The sequence below is a fragment of the Aotus nancymaae genome, unplaced genomic scaffold, assembly GCF_030222135.1.
Source record: "Aotus nancymaae isolate 86718 unplaced genomic scaffold, 86718_ANA_hifiasm-v0.15.2.pri h1tg000079l, whole genome shotgun sequence".
Taxonomy (NCBI): domain Eukaryota; kingdom Metazoa; phylum Chordata; class Mammalia; order Primates; family Aotidae; genus Aotus; species Aotus nancymaae.
In genome coordinates this window covers 5656721-5672539 of record NW_026988494.1, presented here as the reverse complement: position 1 = coordinate 5672539, position 15819 = coordinate 5656721, and the positions used below count along the sequence as shown (strand labels likewise).

Genomic DNA, 15819 nt, shown 5'->3' with positions numbered 1-15819 from the left:
TCTACGGTCAGGAGTTCGAGACCAGCTTGGCCAACATGGTGAAACCCGTCTCTACTAAAGAAACACAAAAATTAGCCAGGCATAGTGGCAGGCACCTGTAATCCCAGCTACTCCAGAGGCCGAGGCAGAAGAATCGCTTGAACCCAGGAGGCGGAGGTTGCAGTGAGCCGAGATCTCACCAGTGTACTCCAGCCTGGTCAACAAGAGCAAAACTCCATTTCAAAAAATAAATAAATAAAAACAAGTGCAATTGGAATGTTTCTAACACAAAGAAGTAATAAATGTTTGAGGTAATGGATACCCCAGTTACTTTGATTGTATGCCTGTATCAAAACATCACATGCACCCCCCATAAAGATATACAACTAGTATGCACCCATAATAATTAAAAAAGAATGAAACAAAAATTGAGGAAAAATAGTCAGAAAGCTCAGGGTGTTAAAATGTTCAGAATACTCTGATTTTCAAAGACTGCTGGATATAGGGTGTGAGTTGGTAATGTTACTGGAGGCTCGAAGCTCTAAGACCACAGTTCGCTGGTCACAGTGGCAGCACACCATAGCCAGGTGATAAACGGAGCTTCTGCCTATGCCAATTGCTTCGGTGGGTGTACAAATCCACCTGGTGTGTATTTCTTTGGTTCCCAACTAAGTATCTGGGATGGTTATACTTAGCAGCTAGGAGAAACCTTACGTAAGTTCCCTGTCCTGTGGAGTAAAAGACATTATGATTAAAAAAAAAAAAGTCAAATCCCTTAAAACTGTCCCCTCAGTGAGACTAGCCTGGCCAACATGGTGAAACCTCATCTCTATTAAATATACAAAAATAAGCCAGGCATCATGGTACGCGCCTGTAATCCCAGCTACACGGGAGGCTGAAGCAGGAGAATCTCTTGAACCTGGGAGGCGGAGGTTGCAGTGAGCTGAGATGGCGCCACGGCACTCCAGCCTTGGCGGCAGAGTGAGACTGTCTCAAAAAAAACTGCCCCCTCAGACAGGATACTAAGTCTGAAACAACACCATCATCTTGGAAAAACTGCAGAGATCAATGCCCCATAAGACTAAGGAGTTGTTCCCATCATAATTCCCACCACCACCATTTAATTCACCTTTCCTTTTTTTTTTTTGAAACAGAGTCTCACTCTGTTGCTAGGTGCCAGGCTGGAGTGCAGTAGCACGATCTCGGCTCACCGCAACCTCCGTCTCCTAGGTTCAAGCAATTCTCCTGCCTCAGCCTCCTGAGTACCTGGGACTACAGGCACACGCCACCAGGCCCAGCTGATTTTTTTGTATTTTTAGTAGAGATGGAGTTTCACCATGTTGGCCAGGATGGTCTCGATCTCTTGACCTCGTAATCCGCCCACCTCGGCCTCCCAAAGTGCTGGGGTAACAGGCATGAGCCAGCGTACCCGGCCTAATTCACCTTTCTGACCCCTGACAAAAACAAGATAAATCTTGGCAGATGATAGGGGACTCAGGAACTTCACCTGACAGTAGTCCCAACTGCAGCTGCCTTGCTGAAATTGGTATCTATACAGGATCAACACAGCCCTGATCAATATGATATTGATGCACACCAATAAGCAACCACCGAGAGAAAGCTCCCAACAAGCAGATAGGTATTATGAGTTGTCACTGGATTTCAGCTGGCCTGTCCCTTTGTTACCACAATACTCGTGTCAGTGACCCATGAACAGGACATTGTGGAAATGATGGAGGCTATGCATGAACAGAAGAGCTTTGACTCTCACTCAAAGGCAGAATTCATCATTGCCACTGTTGAAGACCTGATCTGCCAGCGACAGTGATGAATGCCGAAGCTTCTGTATGGCGCAATTCCTTGAGAAGACCATCTAGTCTCTCAGTGACGACTAAAATCCTTTTACTCGAGAATGAATAGCAATTTGTCCTAGCTGAAATTGACACCTACCTTAGATACACTCATGGGGAACTTCCTTGTCCCCCATATCTCTGCCTACTCTATCACTCAGGGATTACAGAATACCTTCTTCAGGCCAGGCGTGGTGGCTCACACCTGTAATTCCAGCACTTTGGGAGGCCAAGGTGGATAGATCTCACCTGAGGTCAGGAGTTCGAGACCAGCCTGACCAACATGGTGAAACCCCGTCTCTACTAAAAAATTCAAAAAATTAGCCAGGTATGGTGGTGCACACCTATAATCCAGCTACTTGAGAGGCTGAGGCAGGAGAATCGCTTGAACCTGAGAGGCAGAGGTTGCAGTGAGCCAAGATCGTGCCACTGCACTCCAGCCTGTGTAACAGAATGAGACTCCGTTTCAAAAAAAAAAAGAATACCTTCTTCAGCAATATGGTATCTTGAACAACACAAACTCAGACTCAGGGACCCACTGCATGGTGAGGGAGGCACCAAAATGGATACATGACACTGTGACAACAATGTGACAGTGGGCACAGGAGTCACTGGTTTTACTAGGTACCCCATCACTCAGAAGAAGCCAGCCTCAAAGAACTATGGCTTGTAAAAGGCTCAGCTCAAGTACAATACTCTCTGGGTTTAAGACACCAGTAGTCCATACATGGGACTGTCCTCTCCAAATACCCAGATACAGGAAACAAGCCACTGAAGTAGAACTGACTAATCTCACCCTCCTTCCCAGTGACCCACTTGCTTCTTTGTGCTTCTCATCTCTGCAACCCTAGGCTCCTGGTTCCTGGTTCCTGGTTCCTGGTTCCTGGGTGGTGGAGGAAGCGGCCATTCTTTTCCATTAGGGGCACAAGAAGGTTCCCACTGAACTTGAATCTACATTATTGAAACTGCTACCCGGTCACTTTGAGTTCATTGTGCAAGCAGGAAAATGAAGAAATTATTCCACTGGTCTTGGTAGTGGACTCACGAGGAGCTGACATTGCCGCTACATGGTGGAATCAAACAGGGTCTGTCCAGGACAGGGCGCTGTCCATGTCCCATGATGAACGGGGGAAAGTGTAACTGCCGTGATCACAGTCTCAGAGGGACAAGACAACCACGAGCTCCTCAGGGAAGGGGGTCTGGGTCACCGCATCAGGCAATCGGCCCACAATACTCAAATCACTGGCCAAAAGTGAAGAACTTTGGGAGGCTGAGGCAGGTGGATCACCTAAGGTCAGCTGTTCGAGACCAGCCTGGCCAATACAGTGAAACCCCGTCTCTATTAAAAATACAAAAAAAATTAGTTGGGCATGGTGGCAGATGCCTATAATCCCAACTTCTCAGGAGGTTGAGGCAGGAGAATCACTGGAACCCGGGAGGCAGAGGTTGCAGGGAACCAAGATTGTACCATTGCATTCCAGGCTGGGTGACACAGTGTGACTGTGTCTCCAAAAAAAAAAAAAGAGTGAAGGAAATAAAGAATGGGTTGAGGACACTTAATCAGTTACTGCCTTGGATCAGCTACAGCAGAGGGGCCTAGAGCTTGCTCCATTAACCGTCTTATTGAAGTTATTCAGAGATTTGGGCTGACCAACATTTCCAAGAGAATTCTGTAACTAACAGGTCTTGTACGAAAAAAAAAATGATAGCATCCTCTCTCATAATTCTTAAATATTGTGGTATGAGCCTGGATATAATGGGAAGACACGGGAATCTGAGTGGTATAAAGAAAGACTACATTGGACACCTCCCATTTCACCTTTCAGACCTTCTCAGCACAGATGGTATCTCATTCTAGCTCCTCATAGACTCAGACTTCACACAGACACACCCTGACAGAATCACATCACCTCTCGCCTGCACCAGTCCCTTTCATCTCCTGACCCAGCGCTTCCATACTGAAGTTGCTTTGAGACCCCACAGGAAACTGACATGCACACATTACACTTCACAGAAGTGTAGGGAAGTTAACACTTCCAGGGACAAACCCATAACCAATAGGAGTCAGAAACCTGTGGAAATTCTTCCCACTTTGTTCCTACAGAGAAAGAGACTTTTCCTTCCTGCTTCCTCTGCCTGGCCTTCACTCTGGCTCACTAGGATGAGGCTCCTCAATAAAACAGCAGTGCATAAGCCTCCTGCTCTGGCTATGTTTTGGGAAGGAATCTAGGCTAATTATTAAAACATGGAACACCACCTGCAACTTTCAACACTGAGTGCTGGCCGACTCTGTTTTCTCCTTCCTCTCGGCAAACGGGACACATGCAATCAAGCCAGCACCTCCCTTGAAACTGACTAGAGAGCAAAAGGATAAATAGGTCAATGCACTCAGAGGACACAATACGAAATGCTTACACACATAATAACAGAGTCTGAAAATATTTGAAGCAAATATTGACAGAACTGAAAGAAGAAACAGGCAAATACACAATTACAGTTGGAGATTCAATATTCCTCTTAAAGGATAACAGAAGTAAACAGAAGATCACAGAGGACACAGAAGACTTCAGTACCACTACCAGTCAATTTGATTAAATGGACACTACAGAACATTCTCCCCAACAACTGCAGGATATATATTCTTTCTTCGTGCACATAAAACATTTACCAAGATAGACTATATTCTGGGCCATAAAACATGTAAAATGACTCAAGTTATATAATGCATGTTCAAATAACAATGGATTATATTAAAAATCAACATCAGGGTCAGGTGCACGCATCTGTAGTCCCAACTACTTGAGAGGCTGAGGCAGGAGGATTATTTGAGGCCAGGAGTTTAAAGCTGGAGTGCACTATAATCATACCTGTGAATAGCAACTGCACTCCAGCCTGGGTGAGACTCTGTCTCAAAAAAAAAAAAAAATTAAAAAAATTTTAAAATTAAAAATCAGTGTCAAAAAAGCACATGGAAAATCTCCAAAGATGTGAAATCTAAAAAAAACACACTAATAAATAATTCATGGATCAAAGATAAATCACAATGAAAATTTTAAAAGTACTTTTAAATTGAATCAAAGTTAATACAATCTACATTTTTGGGAGGTAGCTAAGGCAGTGACCAGAAGGAAATTTGTAACATTAAACATGTCTATTAGAAGATTATAAAGGGAGGCCAGGCATGGTGGCCACTTTGGGAGGTTGAGGCAGGAGGATCCTTTGAGCCCAGGAGTTCGAGACAGCACAGCAAGACCTCATCTCTTCAAAACAAAATTTTTTTAATAAAAAAAGAAAAGCACAAAAATATAAAATCAATAACCCAAGTTTCTGCCTTAAGGAACTTAAAAAACAAGAGCTAATTAAGCCCAAAGTAAGAAAAAAAATAGTAAACAGGAACAGAAATCATTAAAATATACAACAGAAAAATAAATCATTCTTTCCATGTGCACATAAAACATTTACCAAGATAGACCATATTTTGTGCCATAAAACAAGTTGTATTTGCTTTATGGAACAATATAATTCTATTGTGTTATGAGAACATACGTTATGTGACTTGAATCATTTTACATTTGAGACTTCTACTGAATAGACAAAATGAATAAATTTCTATTTAGATTGATCATGAAATAAATACACAAAATAATATCAGAAACAAGAGAGGTGGCTGGCACAGTGGCTCACATCTGTCATCCCAACACTTTGGGAGGCCAAGGCAGGCGGATCACCTGAGGTCAGGTGTTCGAGGCCAGCCTGGTCAACATGGTGAAACCCTGTCTCTACTAAAAAATACAAAAAATTAGCTAGGTGTGGTGGCACACACCTGTAGTCCCAGCTGCTAGGGAGGCTGAAGCAGGAGAATCACTTAAACTTGGGAGGCAGAGGCTACAGTGAGTCAAGATCATGCCACTACATTCTAGCCTGGACCACAGAGCAAGACTCTGTCTCTTAAAAACAACAACAAAACAACAAAAGAGGTAACACACAGATACCACAGACATTTAAAGGATATAAATTATTCTGTTACAAAGACACATGGACACGTACGTTTACTGTGGCACTGTTCACAATAGCAAAGACTTAGAACCAACCCAAATGCCCATCGATGATAGACTGGATAAAGAAAATGTAGCACATATACACCACGGAATACTATGCAGCCATGAAAAAGGATAAGTTCATGAGTTTATGTCCTTTGCAGGGACATGGATGAAGCTGGAAACCATCATTCTCAGCAAAGTGACACAACAACAGAAAACCAAACACCACACGTTCTCACTCATAAGTGGATGTTGAACAACGAGAACACATGGACACAGGGAGGGGAACATCACACACCGGGGCCTGTTGTGGGGTAGGGGGATAAGGGAGGAATAGCAGGGGGTTGGGGAACAGAAGCGGGATAGCATTAGGAGAAATATCTAATGTAGATGACGGGGTGATGGATGCAGCAAACCACCATGGCACATGTATACTATGTAATAAACCTGCACATTCTGCACATGTACCCCAGAACTTAAAATATAATTTTAAAAAAAGGATAGAGAAATATTACTAATAATCACGTGACAATCAGTTTAACAACTCAGTTGAAAATTCCCTGAAAGACACAATCTACCAAAGCTCACTCATAAAGAAACAGATAACAGGAATGGCCTTCATCTGTTAAAAAAAAAAAAAAAAAATATATATATATATATATAGCTAAAACCTTCCCAGAAAGAAAAATTCAAGTACAGATGGCTTCGATGGCAAATTCAACAAAATATTTCAGAAGAAACAGAACTGAAAAAAATAAAAATAAAAACAACATATTTAAGGAAGAAGTAATAACAATTCTACACAAACTTTTCCAGAAAACACAGGAAGAGGGAACATTTCCCAACTTATGCTGAGGCCAGCATGAACATATACAAAAACTAGACAAAGACGTTATGAGTAGAACAGCACAGGCCAATATACCTCATGAATGCTGACACAAAATTTATAACAAAAATGTTAGCAATTCAAAGATAACGACAAATAAAAAGGCTAATATAACCAAGTGAGGTATTATTGTTTCTCCCCTATTATAGCATCTGAGGATAGGATCAATGATCAATAAATACTCTGATTAAAATTAACTTACGGGATAGCATCTTCAATACTGAAAGACTTTCCCCTACATAACCGAAGCACATAAGATAGAAAAAAGGCCAACTCTGACTCACTAGAGGAAGCAGATAGACTCATGGTGTCCCCCAATCCCCCGCTCCCAGTAGTAATGCCCTTGTGTAATCCCCTCTACTGTGTCTTAGTCTGTTTGAACTGCTCTAACGGAGTACCATAGACTGGATGACTTAAACAACAAACATTCATCCCTCACAGTTCTGGAGGCTGGGGAGACCCAGATCCAGGCATCAGCCGATTGGGTGTCTGGTGAGAGCCTGCTTCCTGGTTCCCAGACGGCCATCTCCTTCCTGTGTCTTCACAGGAAGAAAGAAACAAGAGAGCTCTCTGGGGTCTCTTTTACAAGGGCACTAATCCCATTTAGGAGAGCTCCACTCTCATGACCTAATTACCTCCCACAGGTTCCCTCTCCCAATTACCTCATCTTGGGGTTAGGATTTCAACATACAAAATTTGTGGGGATGCAAACATTCAGTCTGTTTCACCTTGAGTGTAGATGTTACTTTCCACTTGCTTCTAACAGAGTTCAGCAAAGGTCACAGGGTGTGTGTGATTACGTATATGTGTATATGGGGCAGAGGTCCTGCTGAGTCTCTGGCATCGTTGCTGGCTGTGAGGAAGTGAACAGCCAACTTGGAGAAGCCCACATGGCAAGGAACTGTGGGTGTCTTCTTGGAGTGGAGGGCAGCCTCCAGCCTCCTGCCTGCGAGAAACTGAAGCCCTCAGTCCTACAACCTCAAGAAATCAATCTGCCAAAAAGTGGATGCATTTACAAGCAAACCTTTCCCCCACTGGGCCTCCAGATGAGAATCCAGCCCAGATGAAACCTTGACTATAACCTTGCAGAGGACTCAGCTAAGCCATGACCAGAGTTCTGACCAAAAGAAACTATGAGATGATAAATTATGTTATTCTTCATCCTGTTGTTATGAAATCTAGACATGGCAACGCTGTTACACAGCAATAGATCAGTCATACTACGTCTGTGTATTTATGAGAGGGAGAGGAGGCAAAGCAAAGAAATGGGAAATGCATTTGACATTCTAACAGTATTTTCTACATCCAAACACAACAGTTTAGTATCAACTGCAAGATTAAAATAAACAGAGGTAGAGGGAGTTAAATTATTTCTTTTAGCTTTTCTTTGGCTGAAAGAGGAAAGGAAAATGAAACATATTTAAGTAGCTTACTTTACATTGCGCCATATAGAACAAAGCCCACAAAATAAGTGCAAATGAAAACGGGAGGCCAGGTGCGGTGGCTCATGCCTATAATCCCAGAACTTTGGGAGGCCGAGGCAGGCGGATCACTTGAGGTCAGGAGTTTGAGACCAATGTGGACAACATGGCAGAAACCCTGTCCCTACTAAAAATACAAAAATGAGCCGGGCGTGATGGCACGCACCTGTAATCCCAGCTGCTCGGGAGGCTGAGGCACAAGAATCACTTGAGCCTGGGAGGCAGAGGTTGCAGTGAGCCAGGACTGTGCTACTGCACTCTAGCCTGGGCAACAGAGCAAGGCTCTGCCTCAAAAAGAAAAAGAAAAGAAAAATGGTCTAATACCTTTTCATTTACTTCCATAGAATGTTTTATTCTGCTTTTCAATAATAAGCACATTAGCATTTTGGAATTGGAACTACTTCATTAAAATGCAAGCAAAGTTTCCTAATCATCTTCACTGACCACCTCTCTGGGAGGAATCAGAGCATGCTGGAGAAATGCCTACTCTCATGTTCCTCAATGAGTCCAAAGAGAAGGACATTCAATCACACCACCTCTGGGCATTCTGCAATGCCACATTCAGTCAGCGGTTTCTGTTACAACTGCAGGAATGAGCTCCTACATCTTTTTTAAAGCTATTTACCAATGCCAGCATATCCTCTCTTCCAGTTCCCAATAATTAACAAAATAGGGTTTCTGTGAGGTACAGAAGCAGTTAGGGTCCACGTATTTCCGTTTTCTGTGAATATAATCTTGAAGCCTTGAAATGATCTTGAAACCTAGCCCAGGTAAATCATCACCCTCAGAAATTCTGTTTTCAACCTTGATATATTTTGAGAATAAATAATTGGGATAACATGGGCAATTAATGTGATCTCTACTCTCTCATGTTTTCACAGGGGTGGGTGTATGAATGGGTAGGGGTGTGTGTGTGTGTGTGTGTGTGCGCATGTATTTAATTTTTTGCTTATGGCCCTATAAATTAGATCATACAGGAAGCCATCCGAAATCAGGATGCATTCTCTGAAAAGAATGATGTCATGTTTAGTGTTTGTGTTGTGGACCGAGAAAGCATAAAATGAATGTTTTTATGAGTTGAACGGTTATACAAAACGAGAAAGAAGAAGTAAAATTTTCATAATTCTTAAAATCTTAAAAAAAAAATGTCAAATATTTTGAATTTGTCTATCACATACATAGTTAGTATATGAAAGCCCCATATGGTATACATACAATACCTCAAAATAATTTCACATGCTGTTTAGGTTTATGTTTGACCTAAAATTCATATGATAACCAAAGTAAACATTTAAACATTCAAGAAAAGTTGTTGGTCTTCAGAAAATGCAGATAAGCCCAGGCATGGTGGCTCACGCCTGTAATCCCAGCACTTTGGGAGGCTGAAGTGGGCAGATCACTTGAGGTCAGGAGTTTGAGACCAGCCTGGCCAAATGGTGAAACCCTGTCTCTACTAAAAATACAAAAATTAGCCAGGAGCGGTCGCTCACGCCTATAGTCTCAGCTACTCAGGAGGTGAGGCACAAGAATTGCTTGACCCTGAGAGGTGGAGGCTGCAGTGAGCTGAGGTCATGCCACTGTACTCCAGCCTTGGCAACAGAGTAAGACTCAGTCTCAAAAAAAAAAGGAAAGAAAAAAAAAGAAAATTTAGATAAAATCTTACACATCTATGAGAGTCTGGCACAGGGATGATGGGTGATAGGGAAGTGCTATGTGTGGGCCACCTCACTCTATAAAAATTTCAGGAGAAATTGAAAGTAATGTTTCTTTTTCTTTCAACAAATTTCCTTTGAACAAATTCAGTTACACATAAAGTCGGTTCATTCCCATTATAAATAAAGTAAGCAAACAAACACTAAGCACAATCTAGAAATCTGAAGACATTACTAAGAAGCTCATAACAATTTAAGAAAGTTCTATAAGGATTATCCCTATCATTATTTGAGTAGTTTCTCTCTATATTAGTAAGCACGTGTGTGCCGGAAAGAGAAAGAGTAAATATTAGAGCAGCAAGTGAAAAGAAAATGAGTTTGAAAGCAGAGACTGTGGAGTGTCAGTGTGTGAGGTCCTGCAGAAATTACCATATTTCTTTGCCACAGCATTGATGGAGAGGTTAAAGGACTGACCGTGTGGATGACAGGACACGTTAAAGGATTGACCGTGTGAATGATAAGCAGAACTCTTTTTATCTTTCTTTCTTTTTTGAGACAGAGTCTCGCACTGTCGCCCAGGCTGGAGTGCGCCCAGGCTGGCGTGCAGTGGCACGCGGCTCACTGCATCCTGGGTTCCACCGACTCTCCCACTTCAGCCTCTCAAGTAGCTGAGATTACAGGTACGTGCCACCATGCCCAGCTAAGTTTTGTATTTTTAGTAAAGATGCGGTTTCGCCATATTGCTCAGGCTGGACTCGAACTCCTGGGCTCAAGTGATCCATACGCCTCAACCCCCTAAAGTGCTGGGATTACAGGAGTGAGCCTCCACGCCTGGCAAGAACTCTTAATTTTTATGTTTGGGACTTCTTCCCCTTTTCTGCAGCTTTCTGTGTCACTGCCCACCACCTGCAGCAAGGAGTCCTCCAGAAGAAACAATAAAGGAGAATGAAGGCCTTCAGGAACGAAGGCCTGTCCAGGGCTTGTAAACTTCACAACAGTCCCAGAAGGTAGTAATGGAATATTCAACCTTCCTGCAGAGCCCAACCCCTCTGATAGGAATGAAGAACACTGACAAGGTAGCAACCACAGAAAGAAATGCAACAGCCACACAGGAGAACGGGGAACATCAAGACGGACAGTCTGTGGCTCTATGCCCACCTTTGATTTGCTTACCTTTTCCTGAAGCCTGATATTATCCCACACATTGGTGCACACCATACACTCAAATGCATCGATGTAATTGTCCTGGTTGACGTCTTGCACTCCCCATTTCCGTTCCCTGAGAGCTGTCAGAAGTCGCTGGTTAGAGATCTCACCCTTCAGCTTCCATTCTACATAGGCCTCATACAATCTGTCATCAGAATCCAGTTGTCTGATGTAACTTGCCAGTTCCCTGGGGTGAGAAAATTCTGATACAAGAATAGCGCTTTTGTTACTCGGAAGCCAGTCTCTGATGCTGGGGGATCCATAATATACAGGGACTACCCCCAGTTTCAGTGGCCTCCAGAACTTCTCAGTGATGTAGTCATCACAAACTGCATTCTCAAAAGCCAGGATAAACTTATACTGTGCAATGATCCTATAAAAGCCATCGGCATCCATAGAGGCTGGATTTTTCAGCTGCTGAGGGAGATCTTTGTTTCGTAAACATTCACCATAGGAATCGACCTCGATGTAAGTCATCAGCTCGTGAACATAGCTGTCCCTGTCTGACGGTGGGTCGCAGTCTGACTGTACATACACCAGCGGAGCAAGGCTTTTTCTAAGCTTGTTTTTGGACTGCAGAGGAACCAGGTATCGGAGTGACTTCAGGACTTCAATGCCCTCCAAGTATTGGGTAGTTAGTGGCAAGTGGGAATGCCTGCTGAACGTGGCAGTGTAGTTAAACAAGGTGATGACCGGTTTATGAAAAAGCTTGTAATTGTTTTTCGGAGACTCTTCGTGAAAAAGAGCCCAGTCGTGATGGGTTTTCCGAGGCAGAGGTAAGCTATCTATGTTAAAGTCAGTACCTAGGAGAAGAAAATGAGATATTCATTAGTATTTCCAAAAGATTGTTGGCACCTACGTTTGGGTCTACCTGGTAAGATTAGGATACAGAGGAGTCTGAGGCTATGAAGAAGAAGCATGTGGCCAGGTGTGGTGGCTCATGGTGGAACCAACATGGTGAAACTCTGTCTCTACTAAAAATACAAAAATTAGCTGGGCGTGGTAGTGCATGCCTATAATCCCAGCTACTTGGGAGGCTGAGGCATGAGAATCACTTGAACCCGGAAGGCAAAGATTGAATCACTGCACTCCAGCCTGGGCAACTGAGCAAGACTCTCTCTCTCTCTCAATTTCTGTGTATGTATGTATGTGTGCATATATATATATACACACACACACATATATATACACGTATGCGCATGCACACACACACATATATGGAAACCCAATCAGGGAGAACTTATTTCAATAACTGAGAAAGAAGAACTAAGACAATAACACAACAGGTAATATACGATTTCTTAAGTATTCCTGACATGGGTGATATTGCAGACACTTGAGTTTATATATAGAGAGAGAGCATGTTACAGTGTCACTGCAAAGCGCCTGGCAGTCAGTCACAAGGCTTTCACCCCAGAAACTACTCAGGGAGAGGATCACCAAGGAGGGGAACTATCATTTCTCATATTATGAAAAAGGAAATGGGAGTCACGTCTGGCCAGGTTCTAAAAGAGAATTTATTCCACTGCCTCCTGCAACGGGCTTTTCTTCTCTACAAGAAGACAGGAGAAGTAAAGAGATAAAGATAGTCCTTTAAAAAGAAAAGAACAAGAGAAAGGAAGGCAAAAAAGGAAAGCAACCAGGTTGGCAGGTTGATTAATTGCAAAAAAAAAAAAAAAAAAGTGAAATCATGCAAAAGTAGCCAGAAGAAATATACAGGATAGATTTTTTAAATCCAAAATGATCGATTTCAGCAAAGTGCAGTTAATCAATCTTAGTCAAAATGGTAGACAAGAGGCTTTTAAAGACGAAAGAGCTGATAATAGCACTATGTTACAGACCACTGCAGGATGGACAGGAATTAACAAGCACAGAGAGAAATAAAGAAGGCCTAACAGGATTACAATTATGAGTGACCCTAGCTTCCACAGGATTAATTGAAAAACCTCTGAAACATGATGATGTGCAGACAGAAGTGATGGATGTGGTAAGCGACTGTTTCCTGATTGCGTGGGTGGAGATCCAATCAGGGAGAACTTATTTCAATAACTAAGAAAGGTGAACTAAGACAGTAACACAACAGGTAATATACAATTTCTGAAGTATTCCTGACATGGATGATTTTGTAGACCCTTGAGTTTTTAAAAAATAAATGTAAGGAAATAGGAAAAAATCCATCTTCCAATACCCACTAGAAAAGAACATACCAAATATATACTTACGCCAAAACAAGACTTTATCAACATTTTCTGGCAGAGCTCATAAAAATTAATTATTTAATGCTAGTGTGCACTCCTGCAGATAAACTCTTTGGTGCCAACAGTATATCAATGAGAAATCAATTAATCAAGAAAGGCTTTTAAACAGAGATCAGATAAGATTATGTCAGAGGACATATACTAAGCACAGAGAAATTGCTGAAGAAACTGCCTCTGTTTTGATAATAGACTTTGATTCTCAATCATCGGCAATGAATTACTAATATGTAAAAATGGGCTTATCCTAGTTTATTGGCATTTGCTATATTTGACCCTAGGCTTCAAAAAGAATACTCATCCATACACCTGAAATCTAATGGCATATAGAGTTGGATGGCTGGCAAAGGTTAATAATCATTAAGATAGAGAAACATGAGGATATGAAAGAGAATGTAAGAAGAAAGGCAACTGACTGCGTTGAAGTACAATAGTTGCTGCTCAAAAAGGGTCGAAGCTGGTCCAGTGGCCAATGATAGAAACCAGAACCTATAAAATTGAGTAGAAACAGAAAGTTGCCACCTATGGCATAATAGACAATCAAGGCCATTTACCTGGGAGAGAAAGTACTAGAGTCCAATCCACAGGAAGGAGAAGCAGGGATCCAAGGTATGAGATTAGAGATAAAAGAGGATATGATTAAAACCAAAGTGAGTCCAGAATTAACTGGACGGATCAGGCACAGGGGTTTTGAGTGAGTGACTCAAACACAAGTCACTGTCTGCTGCTGCCTGCTAGGTGGCACATGGAAGATTCTTAACCTGGCTCAGCAGGTGTGCACTTCAGCAAAGAGCCTGGATGCAGAGCTGGGAAGCAGAAAGACACAAAGCCTGCCTCGGGGGCTTCAGAGAATAGACAGGGCTCAAGTCCCATCTCTGCTGCTCTATATCAGGAAAGAGGAGGAAGAGCTAAAGGCTAGATTCTTGTGGCCACTATGTAGGTCCATTAAGGCTGTGCTAGTAATAGGAACAGGACCTATCCAAACCTGCACTAGGTATAATGAGGCCGTCACTATGACAACTAGGAGATGCAGGCTTTCAGGCTCACTCATAGCTGTGCTGCCATGAGAATCTCCATGTGGGAAGGAAGGGGAAAGGAGGCTGAGATCCCTCACGCATACAATCTATAGTGGCCAAAAATGCCTGCAGAATCTATTCATATGCATGCACGAAGAAGCAACATGCCATTTTAAAAATGAAAATGAGACAGTCTCCTGCATTCATCTGAATGGTGTTTAGTCTGCAGGGTGCAGCTGCCTTTAACAGTGGGAGATGCTTCTTAAAAGAGAGGAAAGTTAGAGGGACCTAGCGTTCCAAAAATATTTTCCATGTTTGCTATCTATAAAAGCATTTCCTGGTAACTTCCCTGAGATACGTCCACACAAAACACAACCACACATGCATGTGCAGGTGCACGATCACGCTAACATAGGTTTTCTGTTAGATTGTTAGATTCTTTCAAACTAAACTTCTCTGGAGAAGATTAAAAATACGTCATTTGGGCCAGGCACAATGGCTCACACCTATAATCCCAGCACTATAATCCCAGCACTTTCGGAGTCTGAGGCAGGCAGATTACTTGAGGTCAGGGGTTTGAGACCAGTCTGGCCAACATGGTGAAACCCCGTTTCAATAAAAATACAAAAATTAGCCACATATGGTGGCACATGGCTGTAATCTCAGCTATTCGGGAGGCTGAGGCAAAAGAATCACATGAACCTGGGAGGCAGAGGTTGCAGTGAGCTGAGATCGCACTACTGAATTCCAGCCTGAGTGACAGAGCAAGACTCTGTCTCAAAAAACAAACAAACAAAAACACCAAAAATATGTCATTCTCTCCTAAGCCTAGAGCTTCAGATGGTAAATGCTGAAGAATACTGAAATTAGAATCGTGACAAACCTGGCCAGGCAAGACGGCTCCCAGCACCTTGGGGGGCCGAGGCGGGTGGATCACCTGAGGTCAGGGGTTTGAGATAAGCCTGGCCAACATGGTGAAACACTGTTTCTACTAAAAATATGAAAATTAGCTGGGCGTGGTGGCACACACCTGTAATCTCAGCTACTCAGGAGGCTGAGGCAAGAGAATCGCTTGAACTTGGGAGGCAGAGGTTGCAGTGAGCCAAGATTACACCACTGCATTCCAGCCTGGATGACAGAGTGAGACTCTGCCTCAAAAACAAAACAAAAAAAGAATCATGTCCAACCTAAACTACTTCACTGGGGATATCACAGCCTAGAACGTAAGTGTCAATATGGAGCGATTTCTAAAAGGTATTGGATGTGGCTCAGAAACAAACAGTTATTTACCTCTCCCCGACACCAGCGCAATGCCTACTATAACAGGAGTTGGAACTGGAGTCTATGGAGAAATGGAAATCAATTAACGTATGGTAAATCCCATAAAAACGTGACTAACTTATGTGCAACTGGCTCGCTGGTTTTCTAGTCATGTTCACTGCTCTCACATTTAA

General features: G+C 42.7%; 1 protein-coding gene across 2 annotated transcripts in view; it reads right to left on the bottom strand.

The window, feature by feature from the left end:
* Nucleotides 1–15819, bottom strand: part of FUT10 (fucosyltransferase 10) — a 107944-nt gene that overhangs the window by 12942 nt on the left and 79183 nt on the right. For both annotated transcript variants that reach the window (XM_012476078.2, XM_012476079.2), the window contains one exon: nt 11062–11897. In XM_012476078.2, the coding sequence (XP_012331501.2) occupies nt 11062–11897 (836 nt within the window). The remainder of the gene's footprint in view (nt 1–11061; nt 11898–15819) is intronic.